At 36.8% G+C, this 25,258-nt stretch overlaps 1 protein-coding gene across 1 annotated transcript in view; it reads right to left on the reverse strand.

Annotated features, from left to right (window-relative positions):
• Nucleotides 1-25,258, reverse strand: part of LOC122789698 (glycine receptor subunit alpha-4-like) — a 2,027,820-nt gene that overhangs the window by 627,602 nt on the left and 1,374,960 nt on the right. Inside the window, exon 3 of the mRNA XM_044057127.1 lies at nt 22,873-22,940. Coding sequence (XP_043913062.1) covers nt 22,873-22,940 — 68 coding nt within the window. The remainder of the gene's footprint in view (nt 1-22,872; nt 22,941-25,258) is intronic.

Below are 25,258 nucleotides of genomic sequence, written 5' to 3' on the forward strand. Positions count from 1 at the left end.
CTAGGTTTAGCTTTTTACCCTCAAACTGTCTTCCGTTTTCTGTGACCTCATGAAATTTATGAACTGGCTCGCATCCATATGATATTACAGTGCCTGTACTGTGCTCTCTTCACCATATTGCCATATCTTTAGGTTTGTAAGGTATGACAGGTAGAATATTACACCCCATTCCCTACTTCTGCAATCTCCTAGGGGGAATAAATCCTTTATAATGCTGAATCATTTATGCCAAATTATCACGGATAGCTCCATCTCCTTCCCTCTGAAAATGGATCCCTCTGCTCCTTGCCTGCACAGGGCACTCTGACAGGAGAGCAAGAGTAAAACCTGGAACAGGACACCATGACAGAATTAAGTTAAATGCTGGAGATCCTCATGTCTCCATGCTGTGTGTTGAATTAGTTTATACTTAGACAAGCAAGTACCCAAGAATTAGTAGAATAATAGTAAATGTTGATAATATTAAAATAACTACACATGTAATTATGTTTAGTGAGAATAACACATCACAGTGCTGTTTGGTTAGATCATATATATGGCCTAGGTGTGACAGTTTGGATTTGATCTTCTATAAGTGCAGGGCATATATAATCAACAAATTAATTATAATATCAACATGGCATTCCTCGATGTTACAGATCTATGTTGACAGGAACTCAGGTACAAAGATGTGCAATAAATGTTAAGGCTAATAAGGGGTAATACTAAAATGAATTACATCCAAGAAAGAAAAGGTAGTAAATCTGTGGTACCTAACTACCTATCATAGAACATATCCCATTATACAATGACCCCCATTAATATTCTAAAACATGGCATGCTGATTGGTCAGCGTGCCCGTTGTAAATCAGACTTATACTAATGAAAAAAGGTCCATATGCCCAGACTTTTTCCATTAGTATGTCTTTTTTTTTTTGTATGTGTTGAACAGCAATGGAGAACTGAAGAGCTCCGTTGCTGTTATCTCGCTATGAGATAGCTTAAAAAAAAGCAACAGAGATCTTCCTTTCTCCGTTGCTTTTTTTAAAGCTGTCACTCTATGTTAAATGGGTTTAACATAGCGAGACAACTTTAAGAAAAGCAACGGAGAAAGGAGGATCTCCGTTGCCTTTTTTAAAGCTGTCTCGCTATGTTAAACACGTTTAACATAGCGAGACACTTTGAAAAGCAACGGAGATCTTCCTTTCTCCACTGATTCCTCTACACACAGCTCTGATGTACTGCATAAGCATGCGCAGTACATCAGAACTGCTCCAGAATACCGGACAGCTGCGGAAGAGCAGCACGGAGGCATTATACAATGCCATTATTTAAGAAAAGTAAGTATTTTTTTCTTAAATAATATCATTGTATAATAGCAATAACCCACTTCTGGGTGTGGGTAATACCCACGGTTGTCTTTGTTTGGCCACTCAGGTTTCACCCTCATGACCAAACCACGCCAACCTTGGGTAAATCCAGCATTACCCACACCCAGGCGTGGGTTATTGCTTAAATAATTTACTCAGGCAATGATACAGATACAATACAGTGAAGAGAGTCTTAACTATGTCAATTACAAAAAAGGCTACATAAGATGGGGATTTATTGATAGCATACTGAAAGTAGAGGGCTGGCAACATTATTGTATGCAAATGTCTGAGTGATGATCATCAATAAAAAAGTATAGGTTTGCATTTTAATGGCTCCACATACAAGTATCACAGTAAGAGAATTTGCATGACGAGCAGCTACAGGATGAGACAATTCAGAAACACACACAGCATGACCACAGCAGTGCATAAAATACAGCACCATTCATAATACTCAAATAGCCATATAATGATATAAACTGAGAAATATTATTAAAGTAAGGGTCACTGTGAATGCAAATTGAGGAAAACAATAATGTGCTCTGATTCAGAAACATACATTTTGTGCAAAGAGAGGCAACCACTGGAGTTGCTAGCTCCAGTAAACTCCTGGAGTTATGGGAGAGACACTGCAAAACATGTACTGGGTAACCACTGCTTTAACAGACCAGTAGAAAAAGAGGCTGTTTTCGTAGCTTGTAGCCACAGAGTTGCACACTGTAGTCTAGAGCACCAAAGAGTCATCCATCTGCGAGTAATATAACATGCCCTCCATTACACAAATATAGTGGGATGCTTCCAGGAGATATGTTGGCCCTCATATACAGGCTTGTGGAATGCACAAAATACTTATCCCTGTGGACATCAAGTTATTTGCAGCTTTGAAAACACTGGCCACAGGTATCTTCGAGTGACATGGTGTGTGTGTGTGTTTGTGTGTGTGTGTGTCTGTGTGTGTGCACGCACGTGTATTACAGGCTGCTGCCTCAAGAATATACCATTTTCTTGATGCTATGCTACAGAATGTGGAGGAACATGCATTTCTAAATATGGAAATAGAGGAATCAAGTAATCTATTTCAGTGCTAACACTTTAACCTTTTTGTGCACTAGTAAAAAACGTGATTTATTAAACTTACTGTTTTTATAAATTTATAAATTTATTTAATTTTTAATTTTGATGATATATTCCTTCCTGCAGTAATCATCTATTATATTTTAGTATTCTCTCTCTCACAAACACCCCCCCCCCCCACACACACACACACACACACACACATATATATATATATATATATATATATATATATATATATATATATCTATAGTTATCTATATCCACCTCTCTCTGTATGTAAATATAAATATATATATATATATATATATATATATCTGTGTTAATATGTTATGTGTGTGTGTCTATGTGCATGTGCGGCATTTTTCTCTGTGGATGTGTGTGTATATATATATGTATATATATATGTATATATATATATATATATATATATATATATATATATATATCAGTCAAGCTTTTCTGGGTGTTATGTCTTGCCAATTGGAAGCTGAGTGATTGATAGAATGGTGCAAGAACAACATAATGTTAAGTTGAAGAATGTGCTCTTTCCAAGTTTTATGCAGTCTTGGAGTTGGTATGTATGAGCAGCAGTGATGAACCCCCACCACCTGCAAAAAAAAAAAAAAGATTGTTTTAGTTTTTTTAGCACATGCACTGGCTTGTCAATCTTTTGGAACTGATGAGTTGGTGTTGATTATATGTAAGTCGATTTAATGTTAGATATACTTACATATTCTCACATTCTTGTATTATTAACAAAGTAATTAAACATGAATCGTTATTTAACACACTGGGTAGCAAATTGTCTCTCTAACAGAACCAGTCTGCCAAAACTGGAGGCATGCTGTCATTTAAAAGGCTCACTTGTTGGCTCCCTCAGTGGTCTGTTCTGTGGCAACTTCTGTTTAATATGTACCTCTTTGATGTCAACGCAGATGTCATAGATCTGTGGATTACCAAGTCTGCAGGTGATTGCAAACCCGAAGCTAACTAACTCTCCAGTAGACTCCTGGATCCTTCAACAAGGCCCAAAATTTATGAAGAAATGATCTAAAGCTTAATGCCAAACATTTAGCATTCTGTCCTTCGCAAAACAAGCACCAATGCAACCTACCACAGAGATGGCACTCCCTTAAACTTGATATGGTCATTATGGACTTTGGTGATCTGTCAACAGCAATCTATCATTTGACCACCATTTATCTACAGTTATTAGGCGTCCTTCTACCTAGACCAGCTGCTCACCAGACATATAATTTCTAGATTGATAGAAGTTATAATCCCTGCCTGCTCCACCCTTATCTGAAATTTAATAGAATATAATACCCCTTTATCTCACAAACATGACATAGCTATACAGTAATAACATTGGTGTCAGCTACCCTAGACAGATGAGGAGTCAGGAAATTTATGCAAAGTGAGAACACACTTCTGAGTAAAGGCAGAAAGAGGAACCCTGGCTAAGGCATGGATCATATCAAAACTATAAAAACCAGCAACGCAGAAGAAAGACTCAATTTAAAAGGCAAAACTTGACATTAATAGTCTTCTACATTCTAACGACATTCACGCACTAGTCAAATTTTGTAGAGAAAATACCTTTAAATTTGTAAAGGTAACAACATCTTTTTTTGAACAGACATTCATTTACTAGTTAAATTTTGTAAAGAAAACACCTTAAAATTTGGGAAGGTAATGAAATCTGTATGAACAGACATTCACTCACTAGTTATATTTTGTAAAGGAAACACTTTTAGATTTGGGAAGCTAATGAAATTGTCTGAACTTTGAGGTTGTGATCATCAAGAACTGTATTTCCCTACAATGACACTAGATCAGGTATGAACTCTAACAGAATCTGAAATATGAGTAAAACTACCAAATTAGTATAAGTGACAATGAGTACAGGAAGGAAGCATTACTCACCACATGCCTAACAAGGCAAGGAGCAGCACACTTATTTGAGTTGACAAATAACTTTCTGTAAGACAATTTGCTAGTTAATGCTAGTTTGCTGTCACCCTTGGGGAATCTGACATGTTTCAGTTTATGACCCTCTTTCCTAGTGAAGACCATTTACTTGCTCCCCAGTTGTCTGCTTTAAGTTATAGTAAATAGCCTCAAGGCAAGAGAATTGTAATAAAAACTACAATGACTGAATCAGCAGTAATGTGCAAGATGACCAATGAGAATGTCACAATTAAGTCATGTGTTCTATTATAATATATGTCAAGCAGAACACCTCACTGGCCCTCTTCAAGACAAATCTTGGTGAGTGGATGGGAAATAGAAAATTCACCCCAGGGATCACTCCAGTGGCTTTACTCGACAGAGGCACTGGGAACTAAGGTCGGTGGCACAATGCCAGGGTAATCCTATGGGCTAGGCTTGTAAAGGCTCCACGGCCATTAGCCAAGTAGACACCTATGAACCTATGAACAAATTACTATGCATCCTTGATAAACTGGATACCTTAGAATGCACAGCAACTTCAGTCACTCAAATGCAACAAGCAATTACTAAATTGGAGAAACAACAGGAACACAAATAAGAAAAAGAAATCAGTTTGAAGTAAATCTGACAGCACTTAAATTTGACATCTCATCAGTTAAGAAGCACATTACTTTTCTTAAGAAAGATGAATATTTTCTTCAGGATAAATTTTTAGACTTTGAAACTAGAGGTAGAAGGAAAATATATGAAGTCTAATTGTTCCTGAAATCTATGACAAAGAAACTGGACTCAACAAAGGCTACTGAATGCATTTTTAATTTTTTTACTACCCCACCTACTGATAATTTTTCTGCTAGTAAGATGGACAGATATCTGACTTCAGTAACTCTTATGTCTAATGATCAGAGTGGCAGACCCAAACAGATAACGATGATGTAAGGTAAGACAATGGATTAAAAGAGAATACTTTCAGCATCAATACACAAGAAGATGATTCAGATTGATGGCACTATAGTTTTATTGCTTGTTAACCTCCCATCAAGGTGGTTTGCTTGAGGAAGTCTTTTGCTAGGATATGGTCCTTGATATAGCAAACAAATATTAAATCTTCTTTTGTTTTTCCTACTAAACAAAAGTTCATATGGAAATGATTACCTTTAAAAATTATTATCTTTAATTTTTCCATCTATAATTGAAGTTAAGCATAAGCTTTCTGTTATAAGAACAATCCAAGCCCCTACATTCTGGAAATTTCCTATGTGTCCACCAGGAGAAAGAGACATGTTTCTTTTTTTCAGAAAATTAGATTTTTTTTTTTGCTTTTTGCTTTCACCTCTTTTTGACTGCTCTCCATGAGTGTTGTGTTTTCATTTCTATATAATGTTGAGCAAGTTTATCCCACTGGATTGGGCAGATTTTTTTTGAAAAACAGAACACAAGATAACCAGAGCAAACACTGGCATAGAAGCTAACAAAGGAAACACTACACAGATGTAACAATTCTTTTGCATTCATTTCTGACTTATATATGGTGAAGTGAAAACAAAAACAGAAAACTAGTACAAAAGTAAAAACATTCTTTCCAATAAAATTAACAAGGTATTTAACATGCAATAACAAACTGCTTTTAACCTAATACAGGCAATGTGCCTAAATGGTACTTTAATGCTATTTTCTTCTGGAATAGTCAATGAATGCATGGAAAGTATACTATTTACCAACTCCATGCCATTTTGCCAAATCCTAAAGCCTTTTAGCCATTACAGAATCAGTTCAACAATTCCAAGGTTCATAGTTGTCACTGAAAGGAACTCATTGTCTTCAGCCCCACTTAAATCAGTCAGTAATACTTCTTAATAAATCATGCCCAGCCAGCTACATTATTCTCCTGGGGAGATTTTCAGTTAAATGCCTAGTATACACTCGTTATAACCAAGATTTGGGTTAGCGATATAATTGAGCCTATACTTTCTTGAAGCTTCATAAATAACTGAAATGTATGCAATTAAGATAAGAAAATGTTGGTTTGTTGTAAGATACTTATTTGATGTCCTATGCAATTAAATGTATTCAACATTTTGAATTACATCAGTACTTAATTATGGAACCAACAACGTTGCTGGAGCTACTATAATAATGAGGAGGTCTTGTGATTTTGAAATCACAAATGTATATCATAGTGTGACAGAGAGGGTAATAATACAATTAGAATTTCTCTTTGCTCTGGTTTTGGTCACTTCCAGGAATATAAATTGTTTCTTGAAGATACTACCTTAGGATTACAGCATTTAGGTTATATTTTACTGATGTTATAAAGAGACAGATATGCTGCTTTAAATATACATTTTGCTAGCTCATAGATAACTATGAAATATTCAGATAATGAAAGGCAATGGAGGATGTTGCAACTTTTTATGACATATAACATATCCTCATAAGAAAGAATTTGCACATTTCTCATGCAACTTAAATATTTTGCAGTGACATTTTATTATGTCTATGGACTTATTCAATATCTGCACATGTATAATAAGTGAATTCTGTTTGAATACAAATTATTTGTCAATAAAAGGTTTTCTTCATCGTCACTAAACAAAAGTATCATAAAACAAAAGGAAAATGATTTCTAATTAATATTAATTGAAGATTTATGTCAGTACATAATAACACAATTTATCTTATCGGGATGATAACCTTTAAGCAACAACCCTTAAAATTTAAATAGGGCATTTTAAAACACCTATTTTAACAATATACTAGCCTTTAAAACTGTCAACAGTCAAAATAAACATTTTGAGAATAGAGTGCATGTTCAGCCAACTGTTTTAATTCAGTTAATTGCCTATTAATTATGAAAAATACATCATGACTTGGAAAGATAACACTGACTTCAGAAACAGATATGTATTCAATCTTAAACTTATTATAGATCAAAAGATTTTAAGGAATGATTTTTTCAACAGGATAAAGTTGCTATACTCTGTGGCATATTGCCTACTCAGAGGCATTCTCTGCTTAACGTACAAGGCCATGTCAAACCCAAAGCTGTTGGACATGCTCCACTTAAAGAAATCCCAATCCCTCAGAGCCACATGCTCCAGGGATCTAAACCTTGTCATCACAATAAACAAAACATGCTGGAGGTATAGGTTCCTGACCCAGAGACTCCCCATACTTTGGAATAGACTGCCCATACATGTCAAGCAGAGCACCTCCTTGCCCCTCTTCAAAAGGAACCTTGACGATTAGATGGGAGATAGGAAACTCACCCTGGGGCTCACGTCAGTCGACCTGCTAGACAGGGGTCCAGGGAAGTAAATATTGTGGGAAGAAATATCCAGGGAATTGTTATGGCTAGGCTTGTATAGGCCCTAGGGCTGATAGCCTAGTACCAACCTATGAACCTATTTCAATGTCATTAGCATCTTAACCAAAATGTTACTGTATAGATTTATAATGTGCAAGATAAACTAATCACAGATGATGAATCAATTCAAATTGCATTGTTCTACTTTACTTGCTTATAAAACATGACATGGTCTCAAGATGTTCATAGCAAAAATGATTGCTTATGAAACATAAAGCTGCTTTCCCGATTGTTATGCCACTTTTACCTGTGGGATATGGACTTGACAATAAAATATATGAAGAAAAATAAAGTCCAAGGACATAATAGCTTAATTGCTGAATTTTTACATAATCTTTGTTTATGAAATTGCTCCCTATTTACATAAATCAGCAGCATATTTAAAAGTGTCACAAAACATACCTAAATACATGATTCTGGTCAAGACAATTTTGATTCATACAGATGAAAAAGATGGAACAAATCTGAACAATATAGACTTATATCAGTCTTGAATATTGATTATGGAATTACAGTGACAGCTATTAATATGAAGTTGGTTTGAAAACACTGTTAGGATTTTCATTCCTGTTCAGATTGGGCTTTGATAAAATAGATACCTGTATAATGCATACCATATGTTTGCAGTCTATTACCTACTGTTTTGAGAATACATCACATATGTATGACTCATTCCATTGATATGATTAAGTTAAAGTTAAATGCCTACATAGCATTTGGTTATTAAACTTGAAAGCTGATTTGACAAGTTTTAAATGTTTACCTGCTCTCTTTGCCATTAATTCAAGCAATTCAAAATGTATATACATCTGTACATCTACCTTAAAATAAGCAAATCTCCATCATCTAACTTTATTACTACTTCTAGACTTTGACAGGGATATGCACTTTTTAAACATTATTTGACCTGACACTTAATCCATTGTTGCACACATTTCAATTAATTATGGTTGAGATAAATAACTAGAAGGATGTTCTTATAATATACAAAAATGATGTATTGATGTCTAGCAATTATAATGCATATAGGGATAAAATCAGTCAGGTTCTTAATGAGGCTCATAAAATTCTGAGATATTTAAACAACTACAATAAATCAAAGGTTAGAGTTATAACAGGTGCCTTCAAAGTAATTGAGAATATATGAATTTAAATCCCATAGTTAAGATCCTTAATTACTTTTTTCCAGTTAGTATGAAAATATGGTATATGACTCTTCAAGTTTTCTTTTACAAATATTAGATCAAATGAAATTGATATTTTTTCTCTATTACACAGATCTAAAATATGTTGGTGCCCCCTCTTAATCTATTTCTGCTTCAAAATGTGCATAGTTTCCCTTTTCCCCCTTGGTACAATCACTTAAAGACAGCAACTGAATAACATTCTTTGGAGAGGTGGTTCTCCCATTGTCCCCTGGAGACTTAGTTCTACTAAGCAGTCAAAGATATGCTGTCTATATGGCTTTATTAATATGCTGAATTTTCCAATATGATAATGAGTTCATTAACAGAATATTAACAACTATAATAATCAAATCACAATATCCTGTCCTGTATGCCTGTTAGATTTAAGGTTATCAGAGTTTCAGATTTTGAAATATTTTTTCATCTTTTATAGACTCAAATTTGCTTAGATATCTTGGGATAAACATGACATATATGATATGTTTGCATTATTAAGTTTATTGTTCATCATTTAGGTTCATGGTTAGCTTATAAGATATGGTATGAATACCAATTAATTGCATCCATGAAATATGAGTTAGTTAATAAACTTTCATATAAAGTGCAGAACATTTTTTAATAATTCTGAAAGAAGAAATTATGTCTGGAAATAATAAGAAACAAGAAACAGATGTCATTGATATATAGAAAATTGCACAAAATTAGACCAAATACTATGTTATTCTCAAAAGATGAAATGGGAGGCAGCTTTGCAAGATATTTTACTAAATGATAAAAGGGTTAAAATAATAACAGATATAAGTAAATTTCAGACACTGATGCAAACAAGTCAACACAAACATTTGTAAATAATTCACAATTCACCACACCAGCTAGGTGTAATAAAAGCTTGTTGTGATGCAAAATGTTGGAATTATCAATGTGAGCTTGCAGACTTGAATAATTGTTGGTGGACATATCCCCAGAGTCATAGATATTTGCAGATTACACATCAAGTGATCATTACAGTACCCTAGACAAAGTTTTTTATTTCTCCTACAATATATTTGTTTGCCAAGTCATATTCTATTCCACATAATGGATTTGCCCTAGCATCAGTGTTGACTAAACAATTTATTTAGGGATGTAGAAATATCTGCCCTTGCCTGAGTTACCTGCTATTAAATGGTGGTTGTATATAGTTATCATATTGTTTGTCAGTAAGATATCCCTTAGTGAAGATCAGCTATTATTATGTTTGAGTATACAAGTTTTAATTTTTCATTATGGGGTGGCCTAATTGTTAAGGTGTTTGCCTTACAAACACAAGGTGCAGGGTTTGAGTCTCACAAGGGATAATTGGCTAGGCTTAAAATGGCTCACAAGGGCAGCATACTTAGTACTAACATATGAACCTTTTATGTAATTATTTATGCTGTGTTTTATTCTAATCATCTAATGTTGTGGATTTAATGGTATGCTGTGCATTTTTACTGGTGGTATGTGCATTAGATTCAATAAAAGAGAATTAAAAGAGAGCCTAATGTTCATTTTTGTAGGCATCTTTTCAGACATAAGACTCAGTCTGAAAAAGAAAAACAGCAAAAAAAGATCAAGAACATGATGCCCCAGTGTAATCCAGACAAGCATAAAGCACATCTGCTGTCTCAGCTCAGTGTCATAAGGAATCTTAAGAGTGACTTTTGTCTTGCCTTCATGGCCTCATGTGGGATAAATCTGTGTGATGATCTGCACATTTCCAAAACAAATGACATTATGAAGGTCATCTCAAAAGAAGTAATCTTCCGCTGCAACAAAAGAGAACATGCTTGTAGGATGGATACCTCTTTTATGTTACATAAAGTAACTCCTTAACCATATTTAAATACAACCTAGATATGTGGATGGGAAACTGTAAATTCATCTCATGTCTGCCCTCTCTATCCTTCGAAGAAAGGGTAATTAAGTACATTTGCACTTGATAAAGGTTAAACAATTACAAGGATTTTAGTGGCTAGACCACAAATGATGTAACTGATCAACTGCCTGTTATGGACTAATGAACCTATGAATTACAATTTTGAGTTTTTCACAACATAATGATATTACTTTGTATTATATTCTAGTTGTATTTCAGATTACTGCTAATGATGCAATGGAAAATGATTATTATTAAAAGTGTCCACAGTGCCTGGACAGAACAACCAGACAGCTCCTCACAAATCCACCATAATCCACAGGGCTAACTCCAGTCACAAAAGAAACTAAAGGCAGAGAAATTGCTTGCAGCTGGTTCACAGTGTTACCAAAAATGAAGTAAAGACTCCTCCTGACCTGCTTATAACCTGACAAAATAAGGGAAACCAGACAACATGACTTTAAAATAGCTACTGACACACTATTCAGTGATACTGAAAGTAAAAGTAAACAGTAATTCTGAGTACTACCATAGTTTGCATGAAAATGTGGACATTATGTTTATATCTACTTGGGACACAGTGCCCTGGGGAGAGAAAACTTAGCTAAAAAAAAACCTAACATCAGGACATTTTGAGTCAGAACACAGTTAAACATAATAACAACCACTTACAGTGGTGCAAAGAACCTCAAGGTAAGTAGAAGTGCCTTTAGTTTTCAATTTTTAACTGGAATGCATTTTCCCTTGCTATTTGATTGGCACATTAGGTAAATCACAGTCAAATGAGGCTCTAGGCAGGGTAATAGAGCAGGTCCAGCCCCCCCTATACTCACCCCCCCACCCATCATATACAGCCACCCCCCCCCCCAGACATTCCAGTGTCCTATTACCTGGCCATTTCTCTTCAGTGACCATAAACACTGTTCTAATCTGTCAGTGTGCATACTGTTTTTTGCTTTACTTCTACAACGGTTACAGATATTTGGATTTCATTTAAAAATTTTATTTCAAATGTTATAGCACAAACACTGATAGACATTTGCTAAACAAAACAATACAATCTCACAATGAAAGCAGACTTAGCATTAACAATAAACTTCTCTGCCCTTGAAACTCACATTCATTGAAATGGCATTCAAACCCACATTCAAAGAAAATGCATATGATCAGAGGCAGATAAACCTTTGCGCTGTTTTCAAACCATAGGTCCATTGCACACATTTTAAGGGCAATGCAGATATGCATGTGTTCTTTGATTCACCTTCCTGACTGTATTAAATTATATTTCTTGTGTATTACAGCACCACTTGTTAAAGTATGTTTTAAATTTTTTAGGTTTGCACATTTTTCCAGTAAGCAATGAAACAAAATGTACGAGCCAATAATGACAAAACTGCAAAATTCAGAACAATTCTACCATAAAAGGCCACTCAAACTTCTGTCATTACAATCCACCAATATCAGTTAATATGCATGATCACTGCAGAAGTAACAGTCATCTGTATAATTCCACATTAAAGAGATCTGTAACTAATGAATAGGTTGTTGCTAGCAAACAACTTTGAATTTGTAGATGAAACACTGAAATCTAGTGTCTGCTGCCCCAGAAGAATAAATTGTGTATGCTACATTATAAAGAAATAGTCTGTAATATTGCAATAGGGGATGGGTGGCAAATTGACAACAGGTTCATATTTACTAGGCATTTGCTCCAAAGGAGGACATACTCAGGAGTGCAGCACACCCACCCCCTTTAAAGTGCAACACAGTATCAGCAATCCATCTACATGCTGTGGAAGTAAAACACACAGCCTTCTGCATCAAAAGCAAGTACACTACCTGTTGTGCAACTAACAATGCTTTTAAATTCTATAGCACAGTAGTGATGACCATTTGCTAAACAAAAGAGTTGCACATTGTAAACAGACTTAACATAAGAAGTAAACTTCTCTTCCCTCAAAGACCTCATTTCTTGAAAATGCACTTGAAACTTAATTCCTTGAAAATGCACAGAAATTCAATTTTTTAGAAGCTTGGTAGTTGGGCTAGAGGATTCAGGTTCTTGTTTACTGTAACTAAGGTACAGGGTTTGAGCATGAACAAATTAACTAACGTGCCATCCCTAACTAGGGTATGTTACACACACCCCCAGCCTTATCCTCATCTGTTCATGCTGTGGAATAATCAGGTCCAGGCAGGAAATATGTTGTCTACATAGAAGTAGTACAGGAATATCCTCTTGTATTTAAATTTGGAACATGAAAGGGAAGAAGCAAGCAACAGGTCTGTGCAACAATGGCATAAGCAGGGATGTACGGACAACAGGTGTGTGCAATGACAACACGCAGATGCAGATGGCATTCTTAAAGAAGAGTGCCCTTAAAAAACACAAGAACACACATTTTTATATTTTTTTTATTTAAAAAGTAAATGTGACAGCCCCCTGGCCATTGGGCCCTAGGCAACTGCTTTGGTCACCTAGTGTTGGATCTGGTTCTGAACAGAATATTGGAGGGTTGTATAATGGTTAAGGTGTCACCTCATTAACACAATGTTAAAGGTTTGAGTCTCACTTTTGGAAGGGAAATTGGACAGGCTTAAAATTGCCCAAACAGCAGTTAGCCTAGTACTTACCTATGAACCTATGAATGCCCATCAGGGATCTGAAGTCACTTTTTTACTGGTTAAATCAAATTCAAGATAAGTAACACTTTTTTATAGCACTCTGCAATGTAAGATGATTACATGTGTTTCTGGTACTACTGGTACTAGTTATAGAGCACAGCTTTTGTTCAAGCCACTTTTTCATTTATGTATTGCTACAAGGATGGTAACAGAACTGGCAAATTTCACCTCAGAAAAAGTTGTATGAAGTCTGGAGATTGTCAGTAACATTCCACAGGGCAAAAATATAATCTTGAGGATGTACGTTGCTTAGGTGAACATCAGAGACATCAGAGTAATGTTATCATGAAAGACCAGTGGAAGAATATATTAAAAAGAATACTCTCACAAACCTTGATTATACTGGTAATTCAATATGAGGATGTGTATTTTAAGAAACTGATACAGAATAAGGTGAAGTCCCAAGACTGGAAAACCTCCCATATCAGCCTCAACAAAAAGTTGAGATCCCTCATCAAATCCTCTAAAGCTAGCTATGAAAACAGAATTGCAGCAGATAGTAAAGACAACCACAAGGTCTTCTATAGTTATATAAAGAATTTCCACGGTAATACCCAGATTTGCTCTGAGCTACTGCGCAATGGTGCATCCAACACAGAGCCAACAGATATTGCCAGTATACTGGCTGATAAATTCAGTGCCAACTTTACCCCCCCCCAAAAGGACCATTCATAATACCAGTAGATTGCCAGGCACCCAGTGTTCTACATGAACTACAGAGTGAACTGGCACCTTACCTGCGTGCCCTGCTCAATCACACCCTCACCTCAGGCTTTGTCCCTACCGAATGGTGCACTGCTACAGTTATCCCCCTCCACAAAGGAGGAGCGACTACAGACTCTGGGAACTATCACCCCATTAGCCTGATGAGCCTGATATGCAAAGCTATGGAACTCATCATCATGGACCTAATAAACAAGGATATAGGGAATGTCCAAACTCTGGATCCCACACAGTTTGATTTTGTGAAGGGTAGATCATGCCTGCTCAACTTGGTCGACTTCTTTGAGTCAGTCACCAGAGCTGTGGATGAAGGCAAGGTGATTCATACAGCCGACCTTGATCTGGCCAAGGCTTTTGATACCATTCCCCACTCAGGAATCACAGAAAAACTCACTAAGCTAGGAATCAACCCCTATATCACTAGGTGAGTTGCAAACTGGCACAGATAGAACCCACAGTGTAAAAGTAGGTTACTCCAAGTTAGACTGCCGACTAGTCATGAGTGGGATCCCACAGGGTTCAGTCCTGGGTCCTCTCCTGTTTGGTATCTACTTTTCTGAAGTCTAGGCAAACAAAAAGGGACTCTGGCTGACAAAGCTTGCAGATGATTGCAAGTTGGGAGCTATTATTAACTCCCCAAGTAATGTTGACATCCTGCAGAATGGCCTTACTGAGACAAATGACTGGTGTCAGAACCATGCCCTTAAGCTCAATGCCTAAAAATGTGTCATCCCCTTTGGGAAAAACCCAGTTCCCATGAATTACCACATTGATGGTAGTCCACTAAACACAGAAGGCATTATAAGCAATCTGGGAACACAGGTTGACAGCAACCTCTCTTTTGATCAAGACATAGACACTGTGGTCAGAAAGTCCTTCTATGTGGCACATCTCATTACTAAGGGTTTTGCATCCAGGAAGAAAGAGGTCATTGTCTCCCTCTACTCTTCCCTCATTAGGCCAGTCATTGAGTACAATGCCCCATTTGGCATGTACCTCACTAGACACCTGCAACAACTGGAGAGGCCGCAAAAGTACCTCACAAAGAGGATCCTAGGCCTTAAACACTTGTCCTATATGAACAGACTCAAAAAACTCATATTGCCTATTTAGAGGTGATCTCTGCTTGACTTACAAAGCCATGTCTGACCCAACTCTGTTAGAAATGCTACATCTAAAGAAATCTCAATCCCTGTGCACTACCCACTCCAGAGACCTCAACCTCATTACCACAATTAACTGAACATGCTGGAGGGACAGGTTCATAACCCAGAGACTGCCCGTGCTATGGAACAGACTTCACATACATGTCAACCAGAGCACCTTACTGACCCTCTTCAAGAGAAATCTTGATGAGTGGATGGGAAACAGAAAACTCACCCAGGGGATAACTCCAGTGGCTCTACTCAACAGAGGCACTGGGAACTAAGGTCGGGTGGCACTATGCCAGGGAAATCCTATGGCTAAGCTTGTAAAGGCCCCAGGGCTGTTAGCCTAGTACACACTTATGAACCTAAAAAAAGTGGACTGGTGACGGATTACCTTCACAGGAAAATGTGTTATGTATATGTGTCTGGGGGTGCACCTTTAATGTCAATATAAACAGAGGTGGAGTCAGGATTTTTAATTTCTCATTACTGAAAGAGTGGAAGAAATGCCCTGAAATGACAGGCTTATGAAAACAAGAACATAGTCCTTAATAAATATTCCACTTTTTTTTTTTCTATGTCAATTGTTATTATTAATTTATTTTCTAGTGTAGCTTAGCATTTGCCCTGGTTCCTCTAAGAATATAAATATACAAGTCCATCATGGTAAGTATGACTTTACACATCAATCAACAACACAGCCAGCTTTACTTTCCAAAAGAAGAAATGATGTCATTAAAACCAATGTATGCAACAAAACTGATATTTATATATCTGCAAACATTAAATATTAGAAAAACATTTTATTTTCCTCAGTGGAAAATGTCTTCCTACCATCATTCTATTCCCAAAGATAGATGACAATTTTGTTTTGCAAAATTGAGATGTTATTTACAAGCAAGGTTACCTATATACAAGGATAGGGGAAGAGAATAGGAACAAAAGAAAAAAAAACACATGAGCACAGGCCTCAGGTGCATGAGGTTTTTGACAGGACCCTGGTATTTGCCTGACATTTGTCTTTCTTGGGCAGAGACCAGATAGTGGGCATTGCAATGTAGCAAATTCATCATCCCCCAATTTGGATCACATTAAGATGACTGTGTTCAATGCTAGAAGTCCCCCCCCCAAAAAAAAAGAAGATCTTGAGAGTATTTTGCATATGGGGCATGTGGTCCATGTTTTTGCAATTAAACAAACTTCATTAAAATGTAAAGGAAGCACTCCCCTCCATACCTGGGTTTTGAGATTAGCAGGCCTTCAGATGATAACTGTGCTGGTGACTGCATATTTGTCAAGGATCATATCCCATGCAAACAGATTCCCAGACACCCGCAAGCAACTCATAGAACTCCAGGTCAGCATAAATAATATAAACTACTAACCTATAGCCTCTACATGATTACCTCTGGGTCCCCAGGTGGTCATGTTAGATTCTTGAAATTATTCAAAGAACTTCATATTAACAAGAATTACATTACTTCCAACTATCCTGAAAATTAGCTGTAACATTTATAGTTCCAATGTAGAGTATGCCCAGATGTTTTTGGATTTAATTAAGACAACTTCCCTGAAACAGACAGTTAAAAAACTTACCAGAGTATATTATGTCCTAGATCAGGTCTTCCTGAGTAGAACTTCTACATGTACTATACCTCTACATGTACTATTTCTCTGATCTCTCCTTCATAAGTTATATCATACTATAAACTTTTGCCTTCAAAATCCACAAAGACCCTGAAGCCAACATGATAGAATTTATGGACTTCAAACAAGAAACCCTCATGCAATTATATGATGAGATCTCATAATGCACAAATGCAGCACTGGCTTGGACACTAACGCAGCAGTCAGATCAGCCATGTAGCACTGGCTTGGACACTAACGCAGCAGTCAGATCACCCATGCAGCACTGGCTTGGACACTAATGCAGCAGTCTTATCACCCATGCAGGACTAGCTTGGACACTAATGCAGCAGTCAGATTCACGGTGGAATTCCATATCCACTTAGACCAATACATAGGATTAGTACAAGCAAACTTACAATAAAGAAAAAAAAAACTCCTTAAATTATACTTCAGATCCAAAATTCCTCACAACAAGGATAGTACACAAATATTACCATGGAAATGAAATATGCTATTAGGATTAGAAAAGCAACACATGAACTTAGGCTATTTTCTAAAGTTAAAAATAACTACACAGTATTTCTTTAAGTACATTAGGATACTAACAAACTCACAGCATATCCTAATCTGGACCATCTACTCTGATGCAGCAAACATCACTAATATAATAGCAAACAGGTTTTGTGCATACTTTACCCCTGACACATCTATCTAGACTCCACATATTCCAGAATTCCTTATATCCCCTGTTATCACCAAGGAGCATGTTCTAAAGTTGCTATCAAAGACTAAAATTACTTCCTTGATGGGAACTGACAACATACTTGGATGTTTAATAGTAACATTCGTGCCTTTTCTGAATCCCTCCTCATAATGTTTAACCTAAGCTTAATCAGAGGACATGCCCCAAATAAGGAACAATGGAGTGATTATTCACCTTCACAAGTGTAGCTCTACCTTGCACCCTGGCAATTATACACTAAGCCTTATGAACCTGAATGAATCATAGCTAAATTCATCAGTTATGATATCAAAAAATTTCATTATACTAGTCTTTTAACAGTTTGGTTTCATCAAAGCGAGATGTTGCCTAATAAATCCAGTTGATTTGTTCATGAGGGTCAGACTTTTGAAAGTGGTTATGCTGCTCAGACAGTGAATTTTGATCTAGGCAAAGCATTTGCCACCATACTCCCTGTGAGCACTGTAAGTAACTACGGAACAGATTGTTGCGAGGAAAATCAACTGATATTGTACGTAACTGTGCTATCTTCTCCAGCAACTATTGAGGAAACACAGTACGTTGTGACCACAATTACATTTATTAAATATAGCAAAAAATAGCAGCGAAATACAAACTTAAAACATGAGTTAAGCGCTTTCACCTATCCATAGTAGGCTTCTTCTGAAGAAGCCTACTCTGGATAGGTGAAAGCGCTTAACTCATGTTTTAAGTTTGTATTTCGCTGCTATTTTTTGCTATATTTAATAAATGTAATTGTGGTCACAACGTACTGTGTTTCCTCAATAGCACTGTAAGTAAGTTAACTGCTTTAAAATATAAATCTGTATGTGGGAAAATGGATAGCAAACTGGCTAAAAACATAAAACGCATGGTTCATGTGATAGGTACCTCATCTGAGAGCATGAACATAACCAGGTCTGAATGGGAACCCCTCCTTTTTAGCATTTACTTCTTTGATCTGCAAACTGACAACCAGGACCTCTGGGTAACTCAGTCTGCAGATGACTGCAAACCTGGGTGGTTACTGTCAAGACTACCTGTGACACCTGCACACCTCAGAAAGAACTTCCTCTGGTTAATACTTGGTCTACTGAAAATGACTGCAAACATGGGTGGTTACTGTCAAGACTACCTGTGACACCTGCACACCTCAGAAAGAACATCCTCTGGGTAATACTTGGTCTACTGAAAATGACTGCAAACATGGGTGGTTACTGTCAAGACTACCTGTGACACCTGCACACCTCAGAAAGAACTTCCTCTGGTTAATACTTGGTCTACTGAAAATGACTGCAAACATGGGTGGTTACTGTCAAGACTACCTGTGACACCTGCACACCTCAGAAAGGACTTCCTCTGGTTAATACTTGGTCTACTGAAAATGACTGCAAACATGGGTGGTTACTGTCAAGACTACCTGTGACACCTGCACACCTCAGAAAGAACTTCCTCTGGTTAATACTTGGTCTACTGAAAATGACTGCAAACATGGGTGGTTACCATCAAGACTACCTGTGACACCTGCACACCTCAGAAAGAACTTCCTCTGGTTAATACTTGGTCTACTGAAAATGACTGCAAACATGGGTGGTTACTGTCAAGACTACCTGTGACACATGCACACCTCAGAAAGGACTTCCTCTGGTTAATTCTTGGTCTACTGAAAATGACTGCAAACATGGGTGGTTACTGTCAAGACTACCTGTAACACCTGCACACCTCAGAAAGAACTTCCTCTGGTTAATACTTGGTCTACTGAAAATGACTGCAAACATGGGTGGTTACTGTCAAGACTACCTGTGACACCTGCACACCTCAGAAAGAACTTCCTCTGGTTAATACTTGGTCTACTGAAAATGACTGCAAACATGGGTGGTTACTGTCAAGACTACCTGTGACACCTGCACACCTCAGAAAGAACTTCCTCTGGTTAATACTTGGTCTACTGAAAATGACTGCAAACATGGGCGGTTACTGTCAAGACTACCTGTGACACCTGCACACCTCAGAAAAGACTTCCTCTGGTTAATACTTGGACTACTGAAAATGACTGCAAACATGGGTGGTTACTGTCAAGACTACCTGTGACACCTGCACACCTCAGAAAGGACTTCCTCTGGTTAATACTTGGTCTACTGAAAATGACTGCAAACATGGGTGGTTACTGTCAAGACTACCTGTGACACCTGCACACCTCAGAAAGAACTTCCTTTGGTTAATACTTGGTCTACTGAAAATGACTGCAAACATGGGTGGTTACTGTCAAGACTACCTGTGACACCTGCACACCTCAGAAAGAACTTCCTCTGGTTAATACTTGGTCTACTGAAAATGACTGCAAACATGGGTGGTTACTGTCAAGACTACCTGTGACACCTGCACACCTCAGAAAGGACTTCCTCTGGTTAATACTTGGTCTACTGAAAATGGGATCAAACTAAAAGTGTAGCATCAGTTCTTCTGGCAAACAACTGCTAACCTCAATGTATACGACAGACAAAACACCACTACTAAACAAAAATGTAGTAGGGGAACCAGAGACGTGGACTGACAGTCTCCTCTGCTTTGATCATCGTGACAACTGTGGTAAGAAAGTTCTCCGACTTAGTACAGCTACTAGCCTAGGGCATATCATCCAGGTCCAGCACTAATTAGACCAGTTATAGAGAAGAGTGTTTCATTCAGGATGTAGCTCATTCAACAAGTCAATTAGAGAAGCCTCAAATGTTCCTGACTAAGAAGATTTCAGGTATAAAGACTGTTTGCTGTCAAGTGAGACCAGAATCTCTATCCCTTTACTCATTATCTTACACACTCTTGAGGGGTGGTCTGCACTTCATGTACCACACAATTCAAGATTTTGTTGTCCATGAAGCTTGTACATTGCATCAAGTCTAAAAGTTTTGTAAACAATAGAAACAAGGACCTAAATCTTTATCTGTAGATAAATTTAACAAGATGGATAGATATATTCAGCAAACAGCACTTCTCCTTGTCTGGAATAAAGCACCCCTGCAAATTATGCAGTATAATACATTTATCATCCTTCAAACAGAAGCTGGATGACTGGATAGGTACTATCATATTCACTCCAGGACTAACTGGCCTAGCCATCTTTGAGAAGCCTGTGAGTGGGTATTAGCAAGCAGTGATTGTCATGAGACTCCTATGAATTAATGAATTTAATATGAGCAGAGCACACACTTATAATATATATATTTGCTGACACCTCTAAATCAACTGTGCTACTACTCTTCAGTACCTATTAGCATAACATCTTCTTCCATCTAACAGTCACAATACTCTCTCTCTACTTCTCCTCACTTGTGGGCTGCTAATCAACTTGTTCTGGCAAAAGCTGTCACCTGAGCCAGTATGCAGCCATTTATATAATTGATTCCTTAGTCTCAGACACCTGTTGTTCTACCTTTGACACCACCTTCAGCAACCTCTGTTTGGACTTCTCCACTCTTGGAAGGGTTCAAGGATTCCAGAGCTAAGTAATATAGTTCTTTTTTTATTGAAAAACATTTTAAGAGTAAACAACAAAATCAAAAGTAATATATTTCTGAACCACAGATGGAAGCCTCAGCATATGACTTTCCTTTTAGATATTTTGGACATTATGAGGAATCAACAGAACAGTAATCCTTCAGAAGATAAAAAGCCACCCCAAGTTACCCTTCTTTATTTTCTTGGTATCCATCCACTGATGGCAAAACCCCTCACTTTGAATTCATTCTTATGAATAGCAGTCATAGTTACAGGTCAGTTAGAAACATGGATTCATTGCATTCATGTCCTTTATACTGTTTCTGATAGTATTTCTTTTTTAATTCATTGAAATGTATTACAGTAAAGCCTTCAATATCACAAAGGCAAGATACATTTAGAGAAGCAGATCTGTTTGAAAATTATTTTACATAATCCAAGAAGTGTGAACCTTAAAAGACTGTATTTTATCAATCAGTGATGAAAGCTGAAGTTATAACACAAGATGTCTAAAGTTACGAAAGACCCAGCAAGAGAGGTTTAGGCTTGGTCTTTACAATGGAACAAGAACTAAAAATCTTAGACTAGCTGCACAGATAACCCACCAGACAGACAGACAGTAGTGAAATATGTACAATAGTATTTTAAAGCATAATAGAATGCCAAACACCTGCATGAATCAAAGGAGGAGATGGGGACTACAACCTAACAAAACCAAATACAGCTTTTAGTATAAAACATACAAATATAAAACCTTTGAAGTAAAGTACATCACTTTATAAAATCAGTGGCATTACATTGTATGATTCTGCTTTGTATCTCACAGATGTTATATGATAATTTCAAGAGTTACATAACAGCTTGCCAAAAATGCAGTAATAAATGTTATGCTAATATGTGACAGTCACATGTAAATGGAGGGTTTATATTGTGCCTTGTTTAGTTTCATTTTTGTCATTTACTCCTTTGTAAAAGAAATATGTAGTTGCTTTTCCTGATTATGTAAAAAATGACAAGCAGACATGTTTTCAAAGGATATGGCATATTCCAGAAACGAAGCACCCACATGCAATTTTCAATACTTTAGGGCATTTATTTCAGCACAAGTTTTGTTTCATTACTATATACAGAACATGTTATATTTATTTCCATTTGTTGAAAGAGAAAGTCAGCACGGGCAAAACATCCTTTTCAGTTTTTTGCAGAGGCTGGGGAGAAAGCTTTGTGCAAAAATTATACATTAACATAACGAATAAAAGTCACATAGGATAACAGTTACAGTGTTTTCCGGAAATGGGTGTTCTTTCAAGTTATGATTTCAAGAAATACATCTCAGGTTTTGACTGTGGTGTTGTGAAACATTTTTAAATAAATCAAATGAACTGGTAAAGTGCATGCACACTTCAATCACTGCAGCTCACCCATCACTGTGTGATGTGAAATAACCATTGGCCGAACAAGACTAATGTGAATAGCATAATAAATACCAAACAGTTGTGTAGATTTTTTCCTGAGGAGCCATTAAATCACTTTATAAATCATTGTGTCATGTGATTTAAATCTGTTCTATTAAGTTTCAACATATTTGCATGCATGGCTTTTCCTGAAAGCACTTACCATAGTAGTCTCTGTGACTGAGCCAAAACTGTTAATGAAAATGTTGCATGTAACATTTACAGGAGGCCCTAAAAAGATAAAAAAAAAAAATGTGTGTTTTAGATATTAAGAAAAGTAAAGAAACATAATCAAGGTCAAGGCAAGAGAAAAAAAAACATAAAAGCAATCACGGAATTACACAACTGTATTATAGTTTGAACATTTATCATGCGACTTATGACTGTAAGTATTGTGCTGTACTTCAGACTCTGTAAAGGAACACAAAATCTCCCCCTTATGAGTTTAGTAGCACATTGCATTGTTCCTTTACTCTGGCATAGTTGCACATGTACAGAAAATGTATTGTGGTTTCATGAAGTAGCAAAAAAGCAAAGAACCCACCTAATTAGAGTGTCATATGTCAAGTCTTATAACTGACGTTCTAACACTTATTACCTCTAACTAGTTGTTTCACAGTCACACTGCATATTTCCTGTGATACAGCTAATATTATGAAATGTTCAGCTAAGCAATACCACTCTAGCTTGCTGCATATTCTTGCAAGTGGCCTGAGTTTAACTCAGTGACTTAACGTGCAGGAACGTTATTACAGTAGTGTGCTGCTTAGGTAGTACAGTGCATCAATGCTTAGTATTGCTTCTTCATAATGCTAACCTTTCTGATTCAGTTCTTGATAGGAATAGCACAGAGACAAAAAGCAGCCTATGTGTAAATGGGTTTTTGATGTGTCTTCCCTGTGTCTATATGGGCTATCACCATATGCCCCCAGTAAGTCTTGTATGGGCTATCACCAAATGCCCCCACTATGTCTGTATAGGGTTTTACCTTATCCCCTTTATAAGTCTGTATGGGGTTTTACCTTATCCCCTTTATAAGTCTGTATAGGGTTTTACCTTAGCCCTTTTATATGTCTGTATGGGGTTTTACCTTATCTCTGGTATCTATAATTGTTGATGTGCTGCATACCACTGTAAAACGTGTCTGTTGTAATTTGTGTGTATACCGATCATATCTAAATATCTAACTGCATCTGTAATTTTTCTATGTGGTGCTTTTCTCCCCCGGCCTCTGCTGACAAAGGGCCTTTTTGGCTGAGTCACACACCCCCGATTAACAAATCTAAAATAAATAAATAAATAAATAAACAAATAAATAAATAAATAAATAAATAAATGTATAAGTCTGTATGGGGTTTTACCTTATCCCCTTTATATGTCTGGACGGGGTTTTACCTTATCCCCTTTATATGACTGGACGGGGTTTTACCTTATCCCCTTTATATGTCTGTACGGGGTTTTACCTTATCTCCTTTATATGTTTGTATGGGTTTTTTCCAAGTTTCTTCCCACATGCCAGTGATATGCTGTAGGTGAATTCTTGTTCATCCAAATTGCAAAACTTTTTTCTGTGATGTAATCAATGTTTTGTCTTGTTCCGGTCTCCTTTTCCATGTTATTGTCTGCCAGAAAAGTAGAGACAAACTATTCATCCCTTCACTACTTCACACTACAAGCACTGAAAATTCTGTTACTTCTTCAGAAACATGTTTTGTATTCTCATCTTGAAAATATTTACTTTTTACTTTAGACTTCATTTTACATTGACATTCTCATTTATGTTGTCCCAGGTTCCTCTTCCATTACTAATGAAACTTTGCTTCTTTAAAGCTGCCATTTGGCTGTGATTTTTACTAGTACAACGATAACAAAATATTTTTACTTTTACAGTTGTGCACTTGATTTTCAGCATTGAGTTCTGATCCAAACAGTATCTTGCACTTCAGCTGTTTTGTAACTGTATTTGCTGTTCGGTACTCAGTGTTATCTAGAATACTGTGTCAAAGGGTAAGGTTTTTCTGGCATGCAGGAGAATGTTACACAGTAAATGTAGGGGTACAGTAGTGTCTATTCCTGCAAGTTCTAATAAGGAATTGCTGCAGTCTTTTCCTCACATGCATACTGTTGATCCTGCAAAAGTGAACTGAAGGAAAACTTTGCACTGGGAAATCTATGGACTTTCCCATGTTAGCCATGGATAATGCTTTACTAGATTTCCATAGCAATGCGATTTTTGTCTACGCTTATTTCAATTTCTTAGTTCAAACAGCAAATTGCAGAGTTGTAGCTAGCTCATTTGGCACCCAGTGTTGCTCCCTGATCATACTTTGAGATTAGGTTGATGAGGAAAAGAGAAAAAGGTCCCATTTCTGATTTGGTGCTTCTATACTCAGGAGGAGCACCAGGCCCCAATGCCATATGCTCTAACAGTCTACACAAGTGAAAAAGCTCACGTCTCTAATCTGATACTCCTCCCTTGACTCTCTACTGTTTCTGATACAAAACTTAAAAAAGCATCTGCTGATCACACCATGTAACACATTGCCCCT

Source organism: Protopterus annectens, chromosome 15.part0, assembly GCF_019279795.1.
Source record: "Protopterus annectens isolate FY-2018-M chromosome 15.part0, PAN1.0, whole genome shotgun sequence".
NCBI classification, from domain to species: domain Eukaryota; kingdom Metazoa; phylum Chordata; order Ceratodontiformes; family Protopteridae; genus Protopterus; species Protopterus annectens.